General features: G+C 47.7%; 2 protein-coding genes across 4 annotated transcripts; one reads left to right on the top strand and one right to left on the bottom strand.

Moving 5' to 3' along the window:
• Positions 1–6,380: 6,380 nt before the first annotated feature.
• Positions 6,381–9,315, top strand: LOC122389693 (iron-sulfur cluster assembly 1 homolog, mitochondrial-like). Its single transcript, XM_043381966.1, has 5 exons — positions 6,381–6,487; positions 6,727–6,826; positions 7,333–7,386; positions 8,482–8,587; positions 8,834–9,315. The coding sequence occupies exons 2-5, from the start codon at positions 6,743–6,745 to the stop codon at positions 8,980–8,982; spliced, it is 393 nt and encodes a 130-aa protein (XP_043237901.1). The 5' UTR covers positions 6,381–6,487; positions 6,727–6,742; the 3' UTR covers positions 8,983–9,315.
• Positions 9,205–19,015, bottom strand: LOC122389692 (skin secretory protein xP2-like). Of its 3 annotated transcripts, none has more exons than XM_043381964.1 (7): positions 18,675–19,015; positions 14,985–15,052; positions 13,586–14,718; positions 11,126–11,207; positions 10,465–10,682; positions 9,906–10,048; positions 9,205–9,524 (listed from the first exon to the last, which is right to left on the bottom strand). In XM_043381964.1, exons 2-7 carry the CDS (start codon positions 15,048–15,050, stop codon positions 9,355–9,357), a joined length of 1,812 nt encoding a protein of 603 aa, XP_043237899.1. In that variant the 5' UTR covers positions 15,051–15,052; positions 18,675–19,015; the 3' UTR covers positions 9,205–9,354. The 3 variants fall into 3 exon arrangements, with proteins under 3 accessions (XP_043237899.1, XP_043237900.1, XP_043237898.1); XM_043381965.1 differs by having other exon boundaries at positions 18,931–18,971; XM_043381963.1 differs by having other exon boundaries at positions 18,826–18,847.
• Between the last annotated feature and the right edge of the window lie 938 nt (positions 19,016–19,953).

The raw sequence follows: 19,953 nt of genomic DNA, 5'->3' as shown, positions 1-19,953 counted from the left end.
CTTTCATCAGCTGATCGGTGTCCAGGAATGGATTCAAGTTGAAGATCCTTGACTTCTTGTCGACTCCATTCCCTGATTGTAGTGCCGTGAGCTCGGCGGCGTACGCATCTTTCTGCACTTCTTTGAGCCAGATCGTTTCCGCTCGTTGGATCTCCTCTGGAGATAAGCTTTCCTGCCGCTCTGTTAGACCCGTACACACCGCACTCCATCTTAGCACCCATGCCGTAACTCGATGTAGTTTAGCCAAGGTGCTAAACCTGCTGATGTCAATCACGTTTTTCAGACCACCGTTCCCGTCCGGGTGAGCGTGTGCTCTTGATAGCATGACTGGTACTATCGTGCCCCTTACTTCACTGAGACATTCTCGTGGCTCAGAAACCCGGTAGCTCGGGGGCCACTCTGTTTCGGGTTGCTCCAGCCATGTCGGGCCATTCTGCCACAGCTCATCTTGCATCTTCGTCACGGAGGCGCCCCTGGAAGGCAAATCCGCTGGGTTGCTCTGGCCAGGGCAGTGACGCCAGGTCTCCGGTGGGAACTTTTGTTGCACCTCGGTCACCCGGTTGGACACGAAGGTCCCCCACCGACGTGGGTCACTTCGTATCCAAGCGAGCGCTACTTCGGAGTCAGACCACAAGTGCACCGCTTCAGGTTGGATCCCCAGAGACATGATGACGTATTCTGTGAGTCGGGCTCCGATGACTGCCGCCATTAGCTCCAAACGCGCCAGACACATCGGCTTGGTTGGCGCCAGTCTGCTCTTTGACATCACAAGTCTGCTCTTGCGTGGACAGTCACCACTTGGCCGCAGGTACACGGCGGCGGCGTAGGCTTCTTGGCTCGCGTCGCAGAAAGTATGAATCTGAAAGGAGCCAATGTTCTCTGAGTCGTACGGTCTTGGAAAACAGATCTTCTCAAGCTCCTGAAGTTCCTTCTTCCAAGCGAGCCAAAGTCGCTGCACCTCTTGATTCATCGTATCATCCCACCCTCGTCCATGTATCCATAGCTGCTTCAGCATCAGCTTCGGTCGGACGGTGAACGGAGTCAGTAAGCCCAAGGGATCGAAAATCCTGGCTGAGATCCGCAGAATGTTCCGTTTTGTGGGACGCAGAGAGTCGCTCAACAGCATCAGAGAACTGGGATCGAACCTAAGGCTGTCGTCTGCTCTCGCCCACAACACTCCCAGGACCTTCTTCTCATTTGACCCGCCGTCAAGAAGGGAGACTGGGCTACTGCAGTCAGCATCCCTTACTCCTGACAGAGCTTTGTTGCTAGCCCATTTTCGCATGTTCATCTTCGCTTCGCAAAAAATCTGTTTCGTTTCCTGGATGAAGTTTTCCGCCTCCTCCTCGGTTTTCAGACTGGTGAGCAGGTCGTCGCAGTACAGATCAGTGCTCAACCGCAAAGCCGATGAACTCCAGACGTCACTGTACTGACTCAAGTGTCGCTTGATGGTCGCTTGGAGAAGAAATGGCGACGCGCTGACCCCAAAGATGACACGTGTCATCCGAAATACGGATGGTTCTTCTCCCGGGGTTACTCGCCACAAAAATCGAGTCACATCTCGGTCTTGTGGATGCAGACTTATTTGCAAAAAGGCCTTCTCAATGTCCGCTGACACGGCGACTTGATAGAGCCGGAAACGCAGCAGTATTCCAGCAAGATCTGTGATCAGATTTGGCCCGGGAAGAACACAGTTGTTGAGAGAGTGGGGCTCCCCGGCGGATGCGTCAAACACGATTCTGATCTTCCCATTTTTGCGCACAGCATGGTGTGATAGAACATGTACCGGACCGTCAGGCTCGGCGGGGGCTCTCTCTGCGTAGCCCTCGTCTATGTATTGCATGAGAGCCTGACTGTACTCCGGTAGTCGTCCGCTGCGCTCTAACGTCTTCTCACAACGCTCTAGGCGTGCTCGTGCGAGACTGTCATCCTCAGAAAGGTCGGCGAAGTTTTCATTCTTGGGCCAACGGACCTCGTATCGACCGTCGTCAAGACGCGTGCACGTGGTTTCAAAATGAGCCACCGCCTCCTCTTCTCGAGTTTGTTTTTCTTCACACGAACTTGCAAACGATGGGCTTCTGATGCCAATGGATTCTAAGTCCCAGAGCCGCTCGAGTTCATCACTTGTGTTGCTTGCCGTTTGCAGAAAGAAGACTTGTTTCGTTTCTTCCTCAGAAGAATGGAGCCGGCCTCCCAAAATCCACCCGAAAATGGATTCCATCGCGATTGGGCCCGACTTGTTTTTACGGATCCTTCCCGTCATGACATCTTGATATACATCCATGCCCAGCAGTAAGTCTATCTCTTGACCTTCCTTCCAAAGTTCCGGTGGGTCGGCCAGCTGCAGTTCCTTCAGATGGGTCATATCCTCTTCCTGTATTTTGAGGTTTGTGTTTACAGGGGCACATATTGCTTCGATCTCTGCCACATTTATCGTGAGGATATTATCTGAAGTGTCTTCCACCTTCTTCAATGTGACTGCCACTTTCTTCATGGATTTATAGCACTTATCAGCGCCGCCAAACGTCGATACATTTGTGTCTTGTTCTCCGATCTTCTCACAACCCAACTTCGTGGCCAGCTTCTTTGTAATGAACGACTGGTTAGAGCCTGAGTCTATCAGCACCCGGGCGCACTCGGTACCCGCTGGACCGAGAGCAACAACGCGAGCGGTCTGTAATGCCACAGCCGTGCTCTCTTGGATATGCGACCGAGCCGCTAGTACCTTGGCGGGACTTCCTGCGGCTTTAGATTCAGGTTCAAAGCAGAGCAGCTCATGATGTTTGCGCTGACACTTGCCGCATGTCTTCTGGAGTTCGCAGGTGCTGGCGATATGCCTCGGACGTAGGCAAAGAAAGCAAGACCCAGAAGTGAGCAGCCGTTTACGTCGGTCGTCGATGCTCATCCTTTCCACTTCTGGACACGTCTCCGATTCATGTGACTGTTCACAGAATGAGCATCTAGGCCGCCCGACTCTTGAGTTCACCTGTAAGGCTGATGCCGATCGCACCGAACTAACCTTACTCGACTCTTTTGCGTACCGCGCTTTGGTGTCATTCCATGAAGACTTTCTTTCAAGATCGTACAAAGTTCGATTCCTTGCCTCCAGGTACTGTTGAGCCGTCTCGGTCATCTCTTCTAGCGATGATAGTTTCCTCTCCTTCAGAAATAGCCTGAGCTCAGCCGGACACGTTATCATGAATTGCTCTCTGATCATGAGCTCTTCCAGGGCGTCTCTTGAGTCATCTGTTTCTTCCAGGGCGATCCACTGTTTTAGATACGTCTGGAGCCTGACCACAAATTGTTGTGGGGTCTCGTCTTGTTCTGGCCTTGATTCTCTCAACCTCCTTCTATATCCATCGGCTGTCAATCCATAGCGCTTCAGCAACGCATTTTTCAAGTGCATATAGTCTGCCGCGTCTTCGACTCCCAGTCGATGATAGACGTCGAGAGCTTTCCCCGTTAGCAGGGCACTGAGAGAGACTGCCCACTGGTCCTCCCCCCATCCCGCCGCGCGGGCGAACCTTTCGAAACGTTGGAGATAGCTGTCCATTTCATCTCGGCCTTCCATGAACGGCGGCAGTTTCGGTGTCTGAACAGTAGCTGTTGCTGCTCTAGTGACGCTGGATATCTCGCTTTGGTATTGAAGCTTTTCGAGTTCATGTTTGCGTTCCTTTTCCCTTTCCTCTCTTTCCTTTTCGCGTTCTTCTCTTTGTTTCTCATACTCCTGTCTTTCTCTTTCGTGCTCCTCTCTTTCCTTTTCTCGTTCTCTTTCACGTTCCAGTCTTCGCTCCTCTCGCTCTGCATCTTTATCCATGCGTTCAGATGCAAACTTGAGAGCTTCTTCCCCGTTTAGTCCGTGGCGAGCCGCCAGTTCTAAGTATTTCTCCATCGTTGTCCTGTCACGGTCACCAGTATGTTGCAAGTGGCGGCTGCCTGATTTTATCTTTAATATTGGCTTTGATTTGTTATCAAGGATGCATCACGTCAGGTTACGTTAAAATCAAATCAGTGGTATTAAAACTATAATCCCTATATATATGGCCTTGCTATTATCAGAAAATCAATTCATTGTTCCGATCCAGGTCAATCTATATTTTTCTGTCACCATTTTTCTCAGCTCACACTCATTTTTCTTTGATCATACCGCTGCACGTGCTCAAATTCAGTATCATCATCTGCGGCACGTAACACGTCATGACATTGACCCGAGAAAGCTTATGCTGCATATCAATCGATTGTTATTAACCATTGTTCAGCTGAACACATTCTAGGAGCTTTTATCGATCTCCCATGATTTAATTCAAAGTTTTTGTCGAAAAATGGCTGGTGACCTTTTATGACCTTGCATGAACTTTTGAGTGACAGCCGGCCATCAGCTGCATCCTGCCAATAGCATATAGGTAGGTACCTATGTCGGTAATCACTTGAGTAAACACTGTCATATTTATGAAAAAGATTTTGACGTTTTCGTTCAAGGCAGGGTGAGGAGGCCTTTGTTTTTCCTCCATCGTCTTGTGATGGTGAGGTAACAAATATGACTCACCCCAGGCTACAGTACATAGGTATACCTACTAGCTGGCACTGGTATCTTCGTGCAATATTACCGAGCTTCGAACTTTTAAGAGATGAGCTGTAGGAATGACAGAATTGCAAGGTGGCATGGTATAGTTACTTATAACCAGGGCTGCGGAGTCGATGGATTTTCGGCGACTCCGAGTTCCGACTCCAACTCAAACTCCGGCTTTCAAAAACCAGCTCCGACTCCGACTCCGACTCCGGGCAGAATTGTCGACTCCGACCGACTCCAACTCCCGACTCCGACTCCGCAGACCTAGCAGGGCTGCGGAGTCGACAGATTTTCGGTGACTCCGACTCCGACTCCGGCTCGGGTTTCTAAAATCGACTCCAACTCCGACTCCGACTCCGGTCACAACTGTCGACTCCGACCGACTCCGATTCCGACTCCGACTCCGACTCCGCAGCCCTGCTTATAACGACCTGTTGACCTGACCTCATGTGAACTGACCTCAACCAGTTGCTTTCTGGCTCTGCAAGATGCAAAATTTAGGTATGAAAAACTATCAAAAATTTCGCTGCGCTGTGAGCTACGTTTTTCTAGACCCGTAAAAAGCTGGAGATTGTTGAAGACAATTTTGCAACTTTTCCAATCCTATACCTAAGTCAATAAATAGGGAAAACTGAACTGCGCTATTTTGGACGGAATTCATTCTAAACATTCGTAAAAATTGCACCCGTGACCCGCCCCTTTTATGCCCTGAGAGAGGTCACTTCAGGTCATAAAGGATCTCAAACAATTTTTCCTACAATAACTTTTGAAAGAGGTACGCCAGAGCGATGAAAATAGGTACTTACATACCTTGGATGCATTTAGCCCAACAATACGCATCGACTGTTACGCAGCGTGATCCTTTCCGGTCAGCTCTTGACCTTGACCTCAGGGCAAATTTTCAAAATTGCTTTTTAGAGTACTTCATTCATCGCGTCTCGAAACACGAAAAAGACACGATTCTGGTGAAATGAATAACAAATAAAGCCTGTGTGAAAAGTTTTCCAGATTTAGGTTTTTTCAATAACGTCAATTTTGATAGCTTTTATCCTCCGGATGCTCCGCGGCTTTGCCGTGGCGCTGTGCACCTCTATTCGTTCACGAGTTAAGGCCTGGCTACACTATGCGTTTTCTGCGTGCGTTTTTTTGCGGGTTTGCGCTTTTTGCGTAATATCGTTCTAGAAAAAAGTGATAAATAATATAAGTTTTACATTCGTTATATACGAAAGCTATTAAAACTCTTATATTTACCAAAATTTATCATAAAAAAAACATCACAAAAGCGTAATATCGTTCTTTTTCTAGAACGATATTACGCAAAACACGCAAACCCGCAGAAAACGCACGCAGAAAACGCATAGTGTAGCCAGGCCTTTATACGCCGAAATGGCAAAACATATAGAAATATGCGGACCACTGACCACAGACCAGTGACCTTACCATGAACTATGAAGATAACACTAAAGTTAACCTAAAAAACGGCACATCATTCGACGGGGTAACATTCTAATGTCAGTCCGAAAACAACACTTATCCAGTCTGCATTCCTCGAATATTTTTTTCTTCAAAGAGCCAGGCCAGGGGGCTCCTTGGACCTTGAGATAGCAAACACATCCGACCCGGGCCCCGCACCCGAGCTTGCAGGCTGTGCCAAGGCTGTGCAACCGCCCAAATGACATTTCTGATTTTCCCACGATCATTTTACTTCAACTTAGCGGCTCTTGCAATTTCCCCCTGCCAAATTTTACTTCACTTTATTTGGCAGCACAAAGGCAGCACGGAAATCGTTACATAATCGGAACGATTGCGTCAAAATATGCGCAGTAGAGATTTGATGTGATGCGTTTATATCACTGTTTATATTATATATCTTTCAATTTATTTCAAGTCTCAAGCCAAGGATCAAGCACATCAAAGTTGAGTTTATTTCAAGGACCTCTCAAGTGTACCCAGCACCCTCTCAAGCTCATCAAACATTGATTCTCACTTTTTGAAATAAATTTGAGACGTGTGGTAAAGATTGAGCCTTATTCGATAACAAGAACAGATTGTTAACGTTGAGTTAGCTGGGGAGGCAGCAAATTTATAAAGCAATACTCCCCAGTTACAGATTCAAATCTTCCTTTCATCAATAAGTGTACCTACTCCATTGTCAGACATCTCAGCCTCTGAATGGCTGCTCCTGTCGCCACCGCCACTGTCAGAGCAGTACGAGGCGGCAAAAGGCTGATCCCTACGAGGGCAGCACTGGTTCTGGTGAGTAATACTTGAGTATGATACCTTGAACGATAACAGTCAGAAATATCATAGGTAAAAGTTACTTGTAGTTGTAAAGCATGTGTCAAGCTTGTTTTTTTTCGACCAAGGAGAGACGCTACACCCAGAGATGCTTTTTAATCAAACCAAACCAAACATTCCCTACAACCTAAAACCTACCACCTAAAACCTTAAACCTAATCTACAGTGCCTCTCCTTGGTTGCTAAAAAAGTGTGACAGCTGCTTTACTACTACCTACCAATTACTCATAGGGTTTTCAGCTGTAGAGGTACTTAAGTTGAACAAAGTGTGAACTGTTAAGAAACTTTAAGCATGACTGATATGTGCTCTGCGAGATTGAATAGCAGGTCAATCAGTCAATGTTGGCTTACTGGTACTTTCCATAAAAATCTTTAACATGTCTTAATTACTCTCACTTAGCCTGCTTATGCTAGTGATTGTAGACAGCTTTTTGAAAACGTTTGAGATAATTTTTCTCTTTCAGACTAAGAATGCAGTTGATAAAATCAAGACTGTCCTCAGTGCCAAGCCAGATGCAGTAAGTATACATTGTTCTTAAAAAATTCCTATTCAAATCTTTAAATGTGTGCCAATAAATATTTTGTAAATGCAAGTATTCTTTGAAAGGTAAGAACCAGTATAACGCCTTATGGGGCGACTAACGGAGCGAGCGAGAGGGTGGGCCTTGCACGTGCGAAATTTCGAGGGGGTACCTCCAACTGACTTGTGCACGGCACCCTACTAACCGGTCTCTAGCGATGTGCCAAATTTGAGCACAATCGGCCCAGCCGTTCTCGAGATCTGGAAGCGGCACCCTGCACGTGCGCACGTGCAAAATGGGTCCCAACTGACTTGTGCACGGCACCCTACTAACTGGTCCCTAACCGTGTACCAAATTTGAGCGCCATCGGTCCAGCCGTTCTCGAGATCTGGAAACGACCCCTGCACGTGCGCACGTGCAGCAGCACCCCAACCTTAACACATGCAGATGAATTATCTGATGGAGACCTAACTGTGTACCGAGTTTCAATTCAATCGGCCCAACCGTTGTGCCGTTATTGAGGTTGCAATTTTGGGGGTTCTTAAAAAATGTCCAACTTTACCACGCGCCACGTGCGGTGGTTGGCAAGAAGGCATGGTGGCCATCACACCACAGAACTTTTACGTCCAAGTGACATTCAGTAAAGAAGACCGCTTGTCAATCGGATGTCCCGTTCCTAAGATATTAGCTTTTGAAGAGCGTCCCCACGGCCGGCCGGCCGGCCGGCCGGCCGCTCATACTCAGAAATTTCCGTTAATCTAAGGAAAGACTCCGCTCGCTTCGCTCGCTCCGTAATAAGATGTGATAAATTTTGATAACTCCTCATATTTCTTATTCAGGGCATATTTTTACTTGACTTGTCCACTTAATACTCAAAGTTCCTAGTTGAATATAAATGTGGAGTGAAATGTGGTAGTGATGAATTATCCTCAGGTTGTCATACATTTTTGTTTGCCAAGAGAAAACTTGTTTGCATCTTTCTTTAGATAATGTGTCTTTCTTGGCTGATGGCCTAAGATTTCCTTAAAACTAGTGCCTTTTATGAGAGCAGCATCCAAGGCAGCATCAAACTGATCTCCATATGCATCACAGATTGGCCTCAAGGTTGGCGTTCGGCAGAGAGGGTGCAACGGGCTGAGCTACACACTCGACTATGCCTTCGAGAAGGGAAAGCTAGATGAAGAAGTTAAACAAGATGGTAAGCTTGGCAAAAGTGAACCGCCACGTTGGTCAACTTTAAAATATCCTCTCTTACATAGATCGTCATTAATCTGGTAGTGTTCTAATCTAAAGCATGAGACAAAAGGAGTAAGATAGAGTCCTTTGTCGACTAAAATTAAATAATCACACACGATTTTTATGCATCCAGTCCAACATCCAGTTTGAAATTACGTTACACGTTTCTGCTAATGCCATGACATTCACGGACATGTTTCTACTGCAGGCGTTACCGTGTTAATCGATCGGAAGGCGCAGCTCTCTCTGCTCGGCACAGAGATGGACTACTCGGAAACAAAGCTGGCCAGTGAATTTGTGTTCAACAACCCAAACATCAAGGGCACGTGCGGTTGCGGTGAGAGTTTCTCCTTATGATAGTGCAGAGTCTGTAGTGTGTGATATTCACGCGTAGAGCTGGCGTGTCGTCGCCTGGCAGCGCCGACGGTTCTGTGATGTTAATCGTATTAGCAGCGTCTTTGCTGAATCGCTCTTGGGTTGTTCACGAATGTTGATGTGTGTAAGATGTCTCAGAAGGCCGAGCCGTTTGACTGTTACCGTCACAGAGTTGTCGAACTGGTGACGGTGGACACTAGCGGATTGAAGCACGTTTTAATGTATTGTACAGAATTAGCGGTGCGTAACAACATGCGGCGCAGCGTTGGCCCCTGTTAAACATATAAACCATTGAATAAATCTCAGCTATTCGGGGCAGACCGGTGTCCTACCGCTACGACGGCTGGTGTCGCGTCATGACTGCAGGTTGAACTTCTCCATGTACTTCCTGGTGGAGAAGGACATGTTGGAGTCGGAGATGCCGTACATGGTCATGTCGGTGGGTCGGCCGCGCGAGGGCGGCGCCAGGTTCTCCTTGCCCAGGAGACGCGCCTCGACTGGGTGCGGCGACGGCCGGCCGCCCACTGAAACCGAACAGGAAGATGTCAGGGCCAGGCCTCGATAAATACGGTAGTTGGAATTAGTTCATGATGGTTCAGTCAATTCATTCCGGGTTCGTTTTTAGTTCTGCGGTGAGACATGCGTGAGGGATAAGTTATGTAGAACAATATGTTTTTATACCATGACCAACCTCAGTGTGGCTAGCAGACGACAACACTGAATTCAATCCTTTGCTGCAGTGTGATACGGAATCATTCCGTAGCACACAGCACATTCCGTCGGAATGTGCTGACACATCTATTCCCGGTTGCACTGCGGTGCCCACAATCGGCTTAAGATCAGCGGCTGTCGAATCTCATCCGTTAAATCACCCCTTTCGACTGTGTGCCCATCTAGTCACGTACCTGCGGCGGCGCGCTGCATCAGCTGCCGGCTGTCCACGTACTTCATGGCCAGTGTGTTCATCTCGAGACTGAGGTCCGTGCTGCACGGCACGGCTGCCGTGGTCCGCACGGCCCGTGGGGGACACGAGTAGTCCAGCACTGACCTGAGAAATGGCGACCGTCAAACGTGTGAGGCTTAAGGGGTCCCCCACCAGGGAATGAGGAAACAGGACAACGGGGGGTGGGGGCGAGAGAAAAGGCAGGGACACCGAACTGCGGCCTTTTTTTGAACGATCTAAACGGCACGCTGATCAAAAGCTATTTGTGATGAGATAGATAGAACATTGGATCCAACACGCTTTAATTCACCTCAATTCCATACGGCCATTTTCAACCTACTACACGGAAAGAAAACATTGAACCTAACCATACTCATCGTGCCAGAGCCCATTCTTAAAGTGTTATTGTTTTTCTGCAAGAGAAAGTAGCATCCGTCGCAAAGCCTAATTAACCCCCTTCCCATTAAGCGTCTACCAGCCCATCCGAGTGGCCGTGGCCCTCGGCTCGGAGCCTGACTCACTCGTCGTTGGCCTGGCTGGTGACCAGACTGACGCCGGCCGCGCGCAGCTGCTGCAGGGTGGCGCGCCGCACCGGGTCCGTCTCGGCCTCGATCACCTCTTCGTCCCGGTGACGCGGTACCGGCGACGCCGACAGACTCTGCGACTTGTCGCTGGCCTCGGCCGAGCCGCCGGACTCGGCCCGCGCCGCCGCGCCGTCCAGAATCTGGTTCACCTGACCCTGCGACGGGGGAGGAGAAGCAGTGTACCAAAATCATATTTTTGCTTGGGTGTCAGAGGGGAAAATTGCTGACCAAAAAAAGGATGAGAGTGAAAAATTGTCGGTCAGGTAAGGCCCAAAAAGAGTGGGAAAATGATCAAAAACATTAATCTATCTACAATTGTGACAGATGTAAAACAACCATTCCCGCAATTGCTCCTTCTCGGTGGAATGGGGAGTGGAAAATTGGGCTTGAAAACTGGAGGTGAGAGTGGAAAATGATTTGCATTTGGATGTCGTTTCCCACCCACATGACACATCTACAAATTTTGGGACTCTGGACAAGAGGCAGTCTTGTCCTGGACAAGAGGCAGTGTTTTTGTAGCACCACGGATACACCAAGTCATCGTGTGTAGCGCAAACACGGCGGCAGTGCCAAGGTAAATGGGGTCCTCGTTCTTTACCATAACGTTCTGGAAGAAGGTCGTGTCCGGCCGTCTGGGTCGGTCTGCTTCGGCGTCATCGGCCACAGAGCCGTCGCAAGACCTGAAAAACAACAGCACACTTCGTTAATCCGTTGTAGTTAAGGAAAATTACAAAAATAATATAAAGCCGAACAACATACAGAATACACTGCAGGTCTGCAATTAGGCGACAGTCATTCGGAAAATGGAACCACGAATTCATACGCAATCCATATTCATGCGTCTGTCCGTCTTATCACGTTTGATCGGACTACCTATGAACGGGTCGGTAGCTTGAACTCAGACTCTTTGAACTTGGACCTACCATAGACCTCTGTACACCTGGACTGAGCGCAGACATTTCGGCCATGACCATAGTGGCCCTAACTTTCAGAATTCAGATGTTATATCTCGAGATCAGTAACACCCACGCAGCACTACCTAAGCCTATATAGGTAGTGCTGCTCGTGCCTCAGTAGGCAAACAGCATCGACCGTCACGCGACGGAGGACTGCCTGGGCTGTGAGAATATCGACTGTTCAGACGGAGCTACCCGTGTGCTATCTCCTTATGTGCCACGTGGAGGACAACCCGTAGCACTGCTCAAGTGCCTAAGTGTTGTCATGCGTCAGTGGGGCATGCATCATAGATCAGGCCCCAGACTGAATAAGGACATATTGAAGACGTGGTAGCCGGCCATGGTAGCCGGCAGTAGTGAGATAAACGTCAGTAGTGTGCAATGTGCATGCATGCGGCAACGCGACCAGCCCACGGACAACACACAAAACCGTGATAATATCAGCAGCCTAAACGTTGGCGTGAAAGAAATGTAATTACGTACTAAAATTACGTAGCTGTAGAATTATGTACTTCGATGGTATACAGGGACAATATCTCCTACACGGCCACTTTGTCGTCGCTGTCCTTGACAGGTCACCGAGTGACATAACGGTTTTGGTGGCTGGTGGTTGAACGCTGGTCCGTGTGGAATATCGAGTGCGAATGCCTGAGAGTCAATAATGAGGCCGTGGCGTTGGTTTAGCGGGGGCCGTTTCGCATTCGTGTGATACGTTATGACTTCTGTGGAGTTGGTTATTCATTCGTGTAGGTATGAAGAATAAGAAAGTTCAGTAAAATAAAATCGTTTTGCAATGAGTTTTTTATAAATCGTTTACAGATCTACTGTTCAAAGTGGAAAAAGTCAAATAAAACCATTCGAAAGAGACATTCTTTTGCATAGGCGGCGGAACGGGGAGGGCACCTGGGCACCGTGCCCCCTTTGATTTTGGCATTTTAACATTAGCCCTATGGGCGTTGCATGGAAAGAATGGGACCAAAAGTCGGCAGTGCCCCCCCCCCTCCCTCCTTAATTGAAGGTGTTCCGCAGCTACTGTTCTCTTGTAAACTTAGAACAGAATCCCCTGTTCGAGGGTTGCCTCTGACGGAGATGCATGATATGATACTGCACTCCGAACTTGAGAGCAATGGCACGCGCCGATTAGTTTGCATAAAAAGGGAAGTGCACTGTCAGCGGTTCCAGAATGCGCCCATACAGTTTCAGAAATGCGTTAGCGGCAGTTGCTTGATGTTTGGCCCCACATTTGAGCTCAATCGGGCCCAAGAATCGGGTTAGCAGTTCCGGACACATAAGAAAGTGTGTGCACGTGCACACGTGCGGCAGCACCCACAGCAGCACCATCTGTTTCAGAAATGCAAAAGTGGCTAATGTATGTCATCTAGCCACACACCAAATTTGAGCTCAGTCGGGCCAGTGGCTACTGAGATATAAAGAAGGGGTGCGCACGTGCGCACGTGCACCAGCACCCCCTGTTTCAGAAATGCAATAGTGGCTAATGTATGTCATCTGGGCACATACCAAATTTGAGCTCAATCGGGCCAGTGGTTACTGAGATATAAAGAAGGGGTGTACACGTGCGCACGTGCACCAGCACCCCCTATTTGAGAAATGTGATAGTGTTCGATGTATTGTATCTGGTCACATACCAAATTTGAGCTCAATCAGTGACGCGGTTCTGGAGATATCATTAGACCAACTTTGTAAACACCCCTCACGCGCCACGCGCAGACCCTCCTCTGTGCCAGCCGATATCTCCCGCAGACACTGCATTCAATTTTTAATGCACGAGGCCATCAAACAGTGAAGACCGGACCTATCTGGGTGTTACTGATCTCGAGATATAACATCTGAAAGTTAGGGCCACTATGGTCATGGCCGAAATGTCTGCGCTCAGTCCAGGTGTACAGAGGTCTATGGACCTACCCATAGTTCTCCCAGCGGAAATGGCAAAAAAAAAAAAACATTCCATTCACAGCCATTGACGACCAGCAACCTTAACTTCTTCTCGGCTACAATGCCCATAATTCACCCCAGCAATAATATCGAACGGTCCAATCCAAGAATAACACCCACCCCGCCACTATCAGCGGCTGTACACTCACCCTCCCGGCGACTGCTGGTACACCGGCATGTCCACGTGCACACTGGCCTCGGGACTGGGCTGCTGCTCGGGCACGGGCGGCAGCACCAGTCCGCGCAGGGTCAGCTCCGGCTCGGCCTCCTCGGCCCAGCCCTCGCCGGCCACCCACTCCTGCACGCGCCGCCGCTGCAGCTGGGCGGTGTTCTCTCGGCCGCCGCTGCCGGTCACCTCGGCGGCGGGAGGAGGGACAGCGGCCGCCCGCTCGGCCGGAGGAGGGGGAGCGGCCGTCCGATCGGCGCGGGCCGGCGGACACGGAGCCGCAGGGTCGGTGCCCACATCGCGGCGCGGCGTTAGACTGAAGCTGGTGTTGACTGCCGCCGCCGCAGTGGTCGGCCGGCGCGGAGTGTCGTCCTCTGTCTGGGTGTGAGCCTCGCGCATCAGCACGCACCGCGCTGGGGGTGTCGGCGGCGTCTCGCGGCTCAGCAGCTGCCGGAACTGGGCTCGGAGCTGCGCCAGCTGCCGGCCGTTGTCGGCCACCAGTCGGAGCACGGCGCGCAGCTCAGCACCGCAGCAGGACGGCTCGGCCGGCACCTGTACCCCCGCACCGCCGCCGCTGGAGACGGGCGAGCCGGCGGAGCGCGGCGAGACTGCCGCCGACTCGGCGGGCGGCGTCATACGAGCGGCCACGGTCGGACGAGGCACCTCTCTGCCGTCATCGTAGCAAATGCTGACGTCCGCTGGCGCCACGGCGGCTGGCCGAGTCAGCGGGCTGGGCTGGGGAGGGGCGGATGACGCCGGGCTGGGGCGCGGAGGGACGAAGGACCCTGGGCTGGGCCGTGAGGCGACGGAGGACGTCGGACTGGGGCGGTGAGGAGCGGATGATGCCGAGCTGGGCCGGGGAGGGACGGAGGACCCTGGGCTGGGCCATGACGGCGCGTAGTGGTCACTGGCCGGCCGTGGGGGCGGCGTGCGATAGTGAACGGGCTGTTGTGGCAGTCGGGCGGGGTCGCTGATGCGGCCAGGCACAGAGCGGCTGCGATGGAGGATATTCTGCTCCTGCTGACGGTCAGCTGGCAACAGGGGCAGCACCAGACTTCGCTCCTCTGGGTTGAAGACGAGAGAAACATCGGGCACTTCACGCCGATACTCGTTGATCTGAAACGTGTTGCAATGATCAACAACAAATTTTTTCGTAACACATTTTTACTTAAAATGGACATAGAAAATAAGAGTGGGTTTTCTTTGATATATGGAAAAGCATGCTCTACAAAATGTATAACTCTTGAATTACTTTAAAAAATATCACCAATGCTCCTTCCTACTTGTACTTACTCAACAGTATCTTGCAATCATTATTACTATGCAGAACAGGATCACTCATCATATGAGATTAGGATGCATAAATAAATAAATAAACTCACATCTGGCTGCTTGAAAGGCTGCGGTGGTTGTCTTGTTCCTGATATATTTGGATTTCCATTCATCATACCTGCACCACAGAGAAGTGTCAGTTTCACATGAAGTGTCAGCACATCCTCAATCAATCCACACTCCTAACCAATCCTCACTGATGGAATTCAAACTGCATACACAGCTTCTATTGTGAGAAGGGAAATAAGACACTAGTGATAAGATAGATAGATAGATAGATAGATAGATAGATTTGTATTTCAGACTAACAGTCCATTGCTATGAGTTGATGATGGATGTACCAGATGGATGATGGATGAACAACAAACATCGATTAAGGCACACTCCCAGTCGATGCACATTCAATGTAGCACAGCATGACAATAGAGCTTACTGAGCCAAAAGCGTCTCAGTTTTGATCTGAAACGGAGATCCCCTGAATTGATTGCTTCAATGATGCTATTGGGGCTTTGTTCAAGTCTTCTCAGAAACTTATAAATAAGTTTCCTGAACACGCTTTCACAATTCAGCACTCTAAAATATGCACATGTCATACTCGTACTCTCAAATTTCGATAACCCGATAAGTCGTTTAAGAAGGTTGTGATAGCTCACAATGAGTCGATTCATAGTTGCCTTCCTATAGTTCCACCACAGGTGTGCACAGTACATCGATGAACAGTAAGTCTCAAATAGTTTCAGTTTGACATCTACAGTACACATGTGAAACATCCTTATGATCATATTCCCTCTGACAAATAAACCTTTGTTCTGATTGGCAATATCTAGATCATCAGTCATGTCTTCCTCTATGATATGCCCAAGATATTTAACTTTATCAACACATACTAACGGCATGGGTCCTAACATAAAATCAGGTATTTTGACATTCCTCATCCCCTTCGATCTACATGACATTGCAACACTTTTTGAACTATTATACACAACATCATTTGCCATACCAAATTCATGGCACACATTCAACAGTTTTTGCATCCCTGCACTTGATGGAGAGATAAGCACCACATCATCAGCATACATCAGGTGATTGACCAATTTCCGACCTATAAGACAACCTATGCCCATTTCATTTAATCTGCTAGACAACTCATCTATAAACACGTTGAAAAGGGGAGGTGACAAGATACCTCCCTGCCGGACACCATTGGACACTTTAAACTTTTCTGAAAAAGTGGATCCCCATTTAATGACCATTTCTTGCTCTTGGTACCAGAACGCAAGCAATCTTAGGTACACATAAGGAACACCTCTCTCTGAAAGCCTCTGAAAGAGAATTTTATGATTAACACGGTCAAACGCCTTGCTTGCATCAAGAAAACACAGATGGACAATGCTATTCATTGACTTATACTTTTCAACTATCTCTTTCAAAGTGTAAATGCATTGGTCTGTACCAAGGTTCTTTTTAAAGCCAAACTGGTTGTCCTGTGTCAACAAATAATTCTGAAGTCGTTTTTGCAGTACTACCTCGAAAAGCTTACTCACCATATTAGGGGTTGCCACAGGTCTATAATTATTCATTTCCGTGATTGAAGCAGCTTTGTTCTTTACTATTGGAACAATGCTCACCGTCATCAAAGACCTTGGGAGGAAACCATGAAGAAGGAAAGCATTGAAACACAAGCATAGTAATGTCACAAGCCTATGTGAAGCATGTAGGAGATGCTCAGATCATGCTGATAAAAGATATCTAACCATAATTTTACAGAGCATTGGTGCTTGTGAACGCAAGGGAATTGGCTCTACCATAGTTTCATAGTTGAGGGTAATGGTTACATGTTAAAGTTGGGTTTTTCTATAGAAAACAAATGAAAACCAATCAAGAAAAACATAGAAATTAGCACTGACAGTTTTTGCAACATAGTATTGATGGTGCATAGGTTAAGGTAGTATATACTTTCATATATCAGCAAGCATTGAAAAGTTCATGATTTGCTGCAGGGGTTTCATATGAAGGTGGCTCAAAGCCATGCTTCTCTACAGCACATAGGTACTTGGTTGTATGTACTGTACTTAACCCGCGCACCGACGGGGGTCTGCGCCAACTTAGTACCGACGGGGGGGGGGGCGGATGACCGCCCCCCCCCTGAGATCTCGAGAACGAAGCAAGATAGCGACAAGCGGTAAACGGCATCGGATACGCACGGACAAGGTCTACAATTTTTACTAAGGTCATTTTCAGGTCAGGTCAAAGATGACGTCACAGGGGTCGAAAAAGTCAAAATGGCGGCGCTAGATATGGAGAGGATTTTTTCTCGAATAACTTTCGAAGTAGTCAAGATAGGAACAAAATAAGGGCATCATCGTGATCCTCTCGTCAATCCGCATCGAATGATATATATGTTGACCTCGAAAGGTCAAGGTCAAAGGTTGACCTCAGGTCACGTGACCTCGAGGTCATCATGTATATCATTCGATGCGTCTTGACGAGCTGAACACAATGAGACCATCCGCGCGGCTGTATCTTGTTCCTGTAAGGAGTTATTGGCAAAAAACCTTTGGTGACCTTTGATGACGTCACATGACCTTACAGCTGCCCAACAGCAAAACAGACCTCAAGGTAGTGAAGGTTGATCGTATGTGAAGTCATGTATGGTATATGGGGCCATTCCGACCCGTTTTAGTGGTAAAAACAGGGAGTTGATTTTTCCCCCATTGACTTATAATGGGGAGGTCGCGAAATTGACCTGACCTTAGGTCACCGACATCAAAATTCCGAGATATACAAATTGTAGCTACTAATGACCTAATAACATCCTGCGACTTTCAAAGGCCTCCGACATCTACTGTAGCTCTGGCACGGTGACAAAGTTGCAAAAAAGTGACTTGAGGTTGGGTCATTCAAAGTGACCTGGTGACCTGACCTTAAAAGTTAGGAGGTTCAAACTTGCACACCATGTGTAAAATTGATGAGAGAATAGTCATACCAAATTTCGCGTATCCGCGAAAAACCTCGGGGAGCGGATATCCGCCCCCCCCCCGTCGGTGCGCGGGTTAAGTTGCCATGCATGTACTTTGTACCACAGTACATACAGTACTGTAGTATATCAGTACCTACCTATACACAAATGGTTGGCAACTATAGAGTATAGGTAACAGTTAAGCTACTCCATGCTCTTCAGACCATGCAGTAGCTTGATTCAATTATAGAGCAAATGAAGGAAGAGCACTAATTGGCACAGTCCTCCACTTAAATCTCAGCCAAATGCTTAATAAGAGAAGCATGCTATCAATCATTCATCAAATCACTGACCCACAAAAACAATATAACACAAACATGCATTCACAAGGTCATTTATAGAAGGTAGCGGTACTGAGTGATTTGTTTGCAGCCAGTTTCTAGCCGAATGGGAAATATGACACAAATGTGTTGTCATGGGAGAAAACAATATGGCCACCACTGAGAAACAAGTGTAAGAAGTTCCCAGATGAAGACAGCACTGACATCACCTAGATAGAAACCAATGACATCAGTACTGGACCTATGGTGAAGCGAAGTAGTGACCAAGAGTGACAACCCCTGATTCACATTGATATGACTGCAGGTCTAGGCATGCCTCGACCATGCAAACATCAGCCGTGTTGACTGTCCAGGGAAATTTGCCAAAAATTTGGCAGCCTTACAGAGATGGCAAGGAAGATAACACTTATTTGAAGAAATAGTATCAATAAATAGCTTACCTTTATTTCCGACTGCTTTGTTCAAGTTTTTTTTTGGAATCAGGATAAGAATGGCCAATGGGTTTTAAATTATTCCAAACTTATAGAATCTCATACAACCTACAACAGCTGAGCTAAATGAAAGGTAGGTACCTAAAAAGAAAAAATGTACCTTAGTATGGGTGATCTTTTACAAAAACATAATGATAAACATCTTTAAAATAACCATACAACTATGTGAAAAAGACCACCTAACTCAAGACCTGACCTAACTGACCTGGACCTAACTGACCGACCCCATCCCTTATATATATAGTTTCTTATAGGTATCTTGCCCCATCCCCTTCTAAACGCGCGCTTTTGCGCCGCAAACGAAAGAAGAGCGCCACACTCTGAGCTATCTTCTATTTACCCCGCGTTCGATGTCTCTCGGACGGCGAAGATTCTATGCCGTCCGGCCAATCACGTTCCAGAACTGTAGCCGAGCCGCGTATTTACAAATTGCAACCGAGCTCCGCCGTGGGGTAAGGTGGGCAGGGGTTTTCGCACTACGGCTGCGGTTGAACTACCGTCTGTGGTAGAAACTTCAGGACGATGGCGCGTTTCATACGAAATCTGGCGCAATGTTTGTTTGCTTCTGAACTTGTACTGTTTCTGTGAGTTCTTGAAGTGGGAGTGTTTCGATAACAATTTGTGGATTATTTGAGTTTCTTTATATAAACATAGAATAATATTATGAAACATTGTGTGGAAACTGCAAATACTGATATGATCAATTACTTAGTTTGGGAATTGATACACTAGACATTTTGCAGAGATTTGTCTGGCAAATGGTGTAACAAACCTCAAGCCTATCATGATCTGAAGCTGTTGTAACAAATCAAAATTGCTTTGATGTTACATAGTACCTTGTTGGAAAGACTGGAGCATGGTTCAAGATGATGTGTAAAAATTCCAGATTTGTGCGAAAGCTTGTGACTGAAGAACGAAAACAGTTTGATATGATGGCTCAATCAAACGTGGAAATGGATGACAAAAGTAGAGTTTCAACATTCCAGCATGTGAGAATAACTTCAGAAATTCATAGTTCTTGTAGTATTGCATTATTTTTATGTACAGTTATAGGTTTTGTTAGGGTATTTCAAATTCATTGTGTCAGTTGAGATATAGATGGATTGCGGAAATTTTTAGAATCATTGCATGGTAGCTAGGTACTTGTTCGGTAAAAAGGTATGTGATGACTGATGAATGCCATGAGGTTTTTTATGATTCAATATATGGTCGTTGTTGTACCTACAAA

This window comes from Amphibalanus amphitrite, unplaced genomic scaffold, assembly GCF_019059575.1.
Source record: "Amphibalanus amphitrite isolate SeventyFive unplaced genomic scaffold, NRLGWU_Aamphi_draft 000368F_arrow, whole genome shotgun sequence".
Taxonomy (NCBI): domain Eukaryota; kingdom Metazoa; phylum Arthropoda; class Thecostraca; order Balanomorpha; family Balanidae; genus Amphibalanus; species Amphibalanus amphitrite.
Note: the sequence above shows the minus strand (reverse complement) of the source record. Positions and strands in the feature narration are given on the sequence as shown.

Bases quoted from the DNA above. Each gene is read 5' to 3' on its own strand.
- LOC122389693 (XM_043381966.1), top strand. From the start codon at position 6,743: ATGGCTGCTCCTGTCGCCACCGCCACTGTCAGAGCAGTACGAGGCGGC. The intron at 6,827-7,332 runs GTGAGTAATACT...TTTCTCTTTCAG, and splicing joins CGAGGGCAGCACTGGTTCTG to ACTAAGAATGCAGTTGATAA. The intron at 8,588-8,833 runs GTAAGCTTGGCA...TTTCTACTGCAG, and splicing joins TGAAGAAGTTAAACAAGATG to GCGTTACCGTGTTAATCGAT.
- LOC122389692 (XM_043381964.1), bottom strand. From the start codon at position 15,050: ATGATGAATGGAAATCCAAATATATCAGGAACAAGACAACCACCGCAG. The intron at 14,719-14,984 runs GTGAGTTTATTT...AACACGTTTCAG, and splicing joins AGCCTTTCAAGCAGCCAGAT to ATCAACGAGTATCGGCGTGA. The intron at 10,683-11,125 runs GTAAAGAACGAG...CCCCCGTCGCAG, and splicing joins CCTTCTTCCAGAACGTTATG to GGTCAGGTGAACCAGATTCT.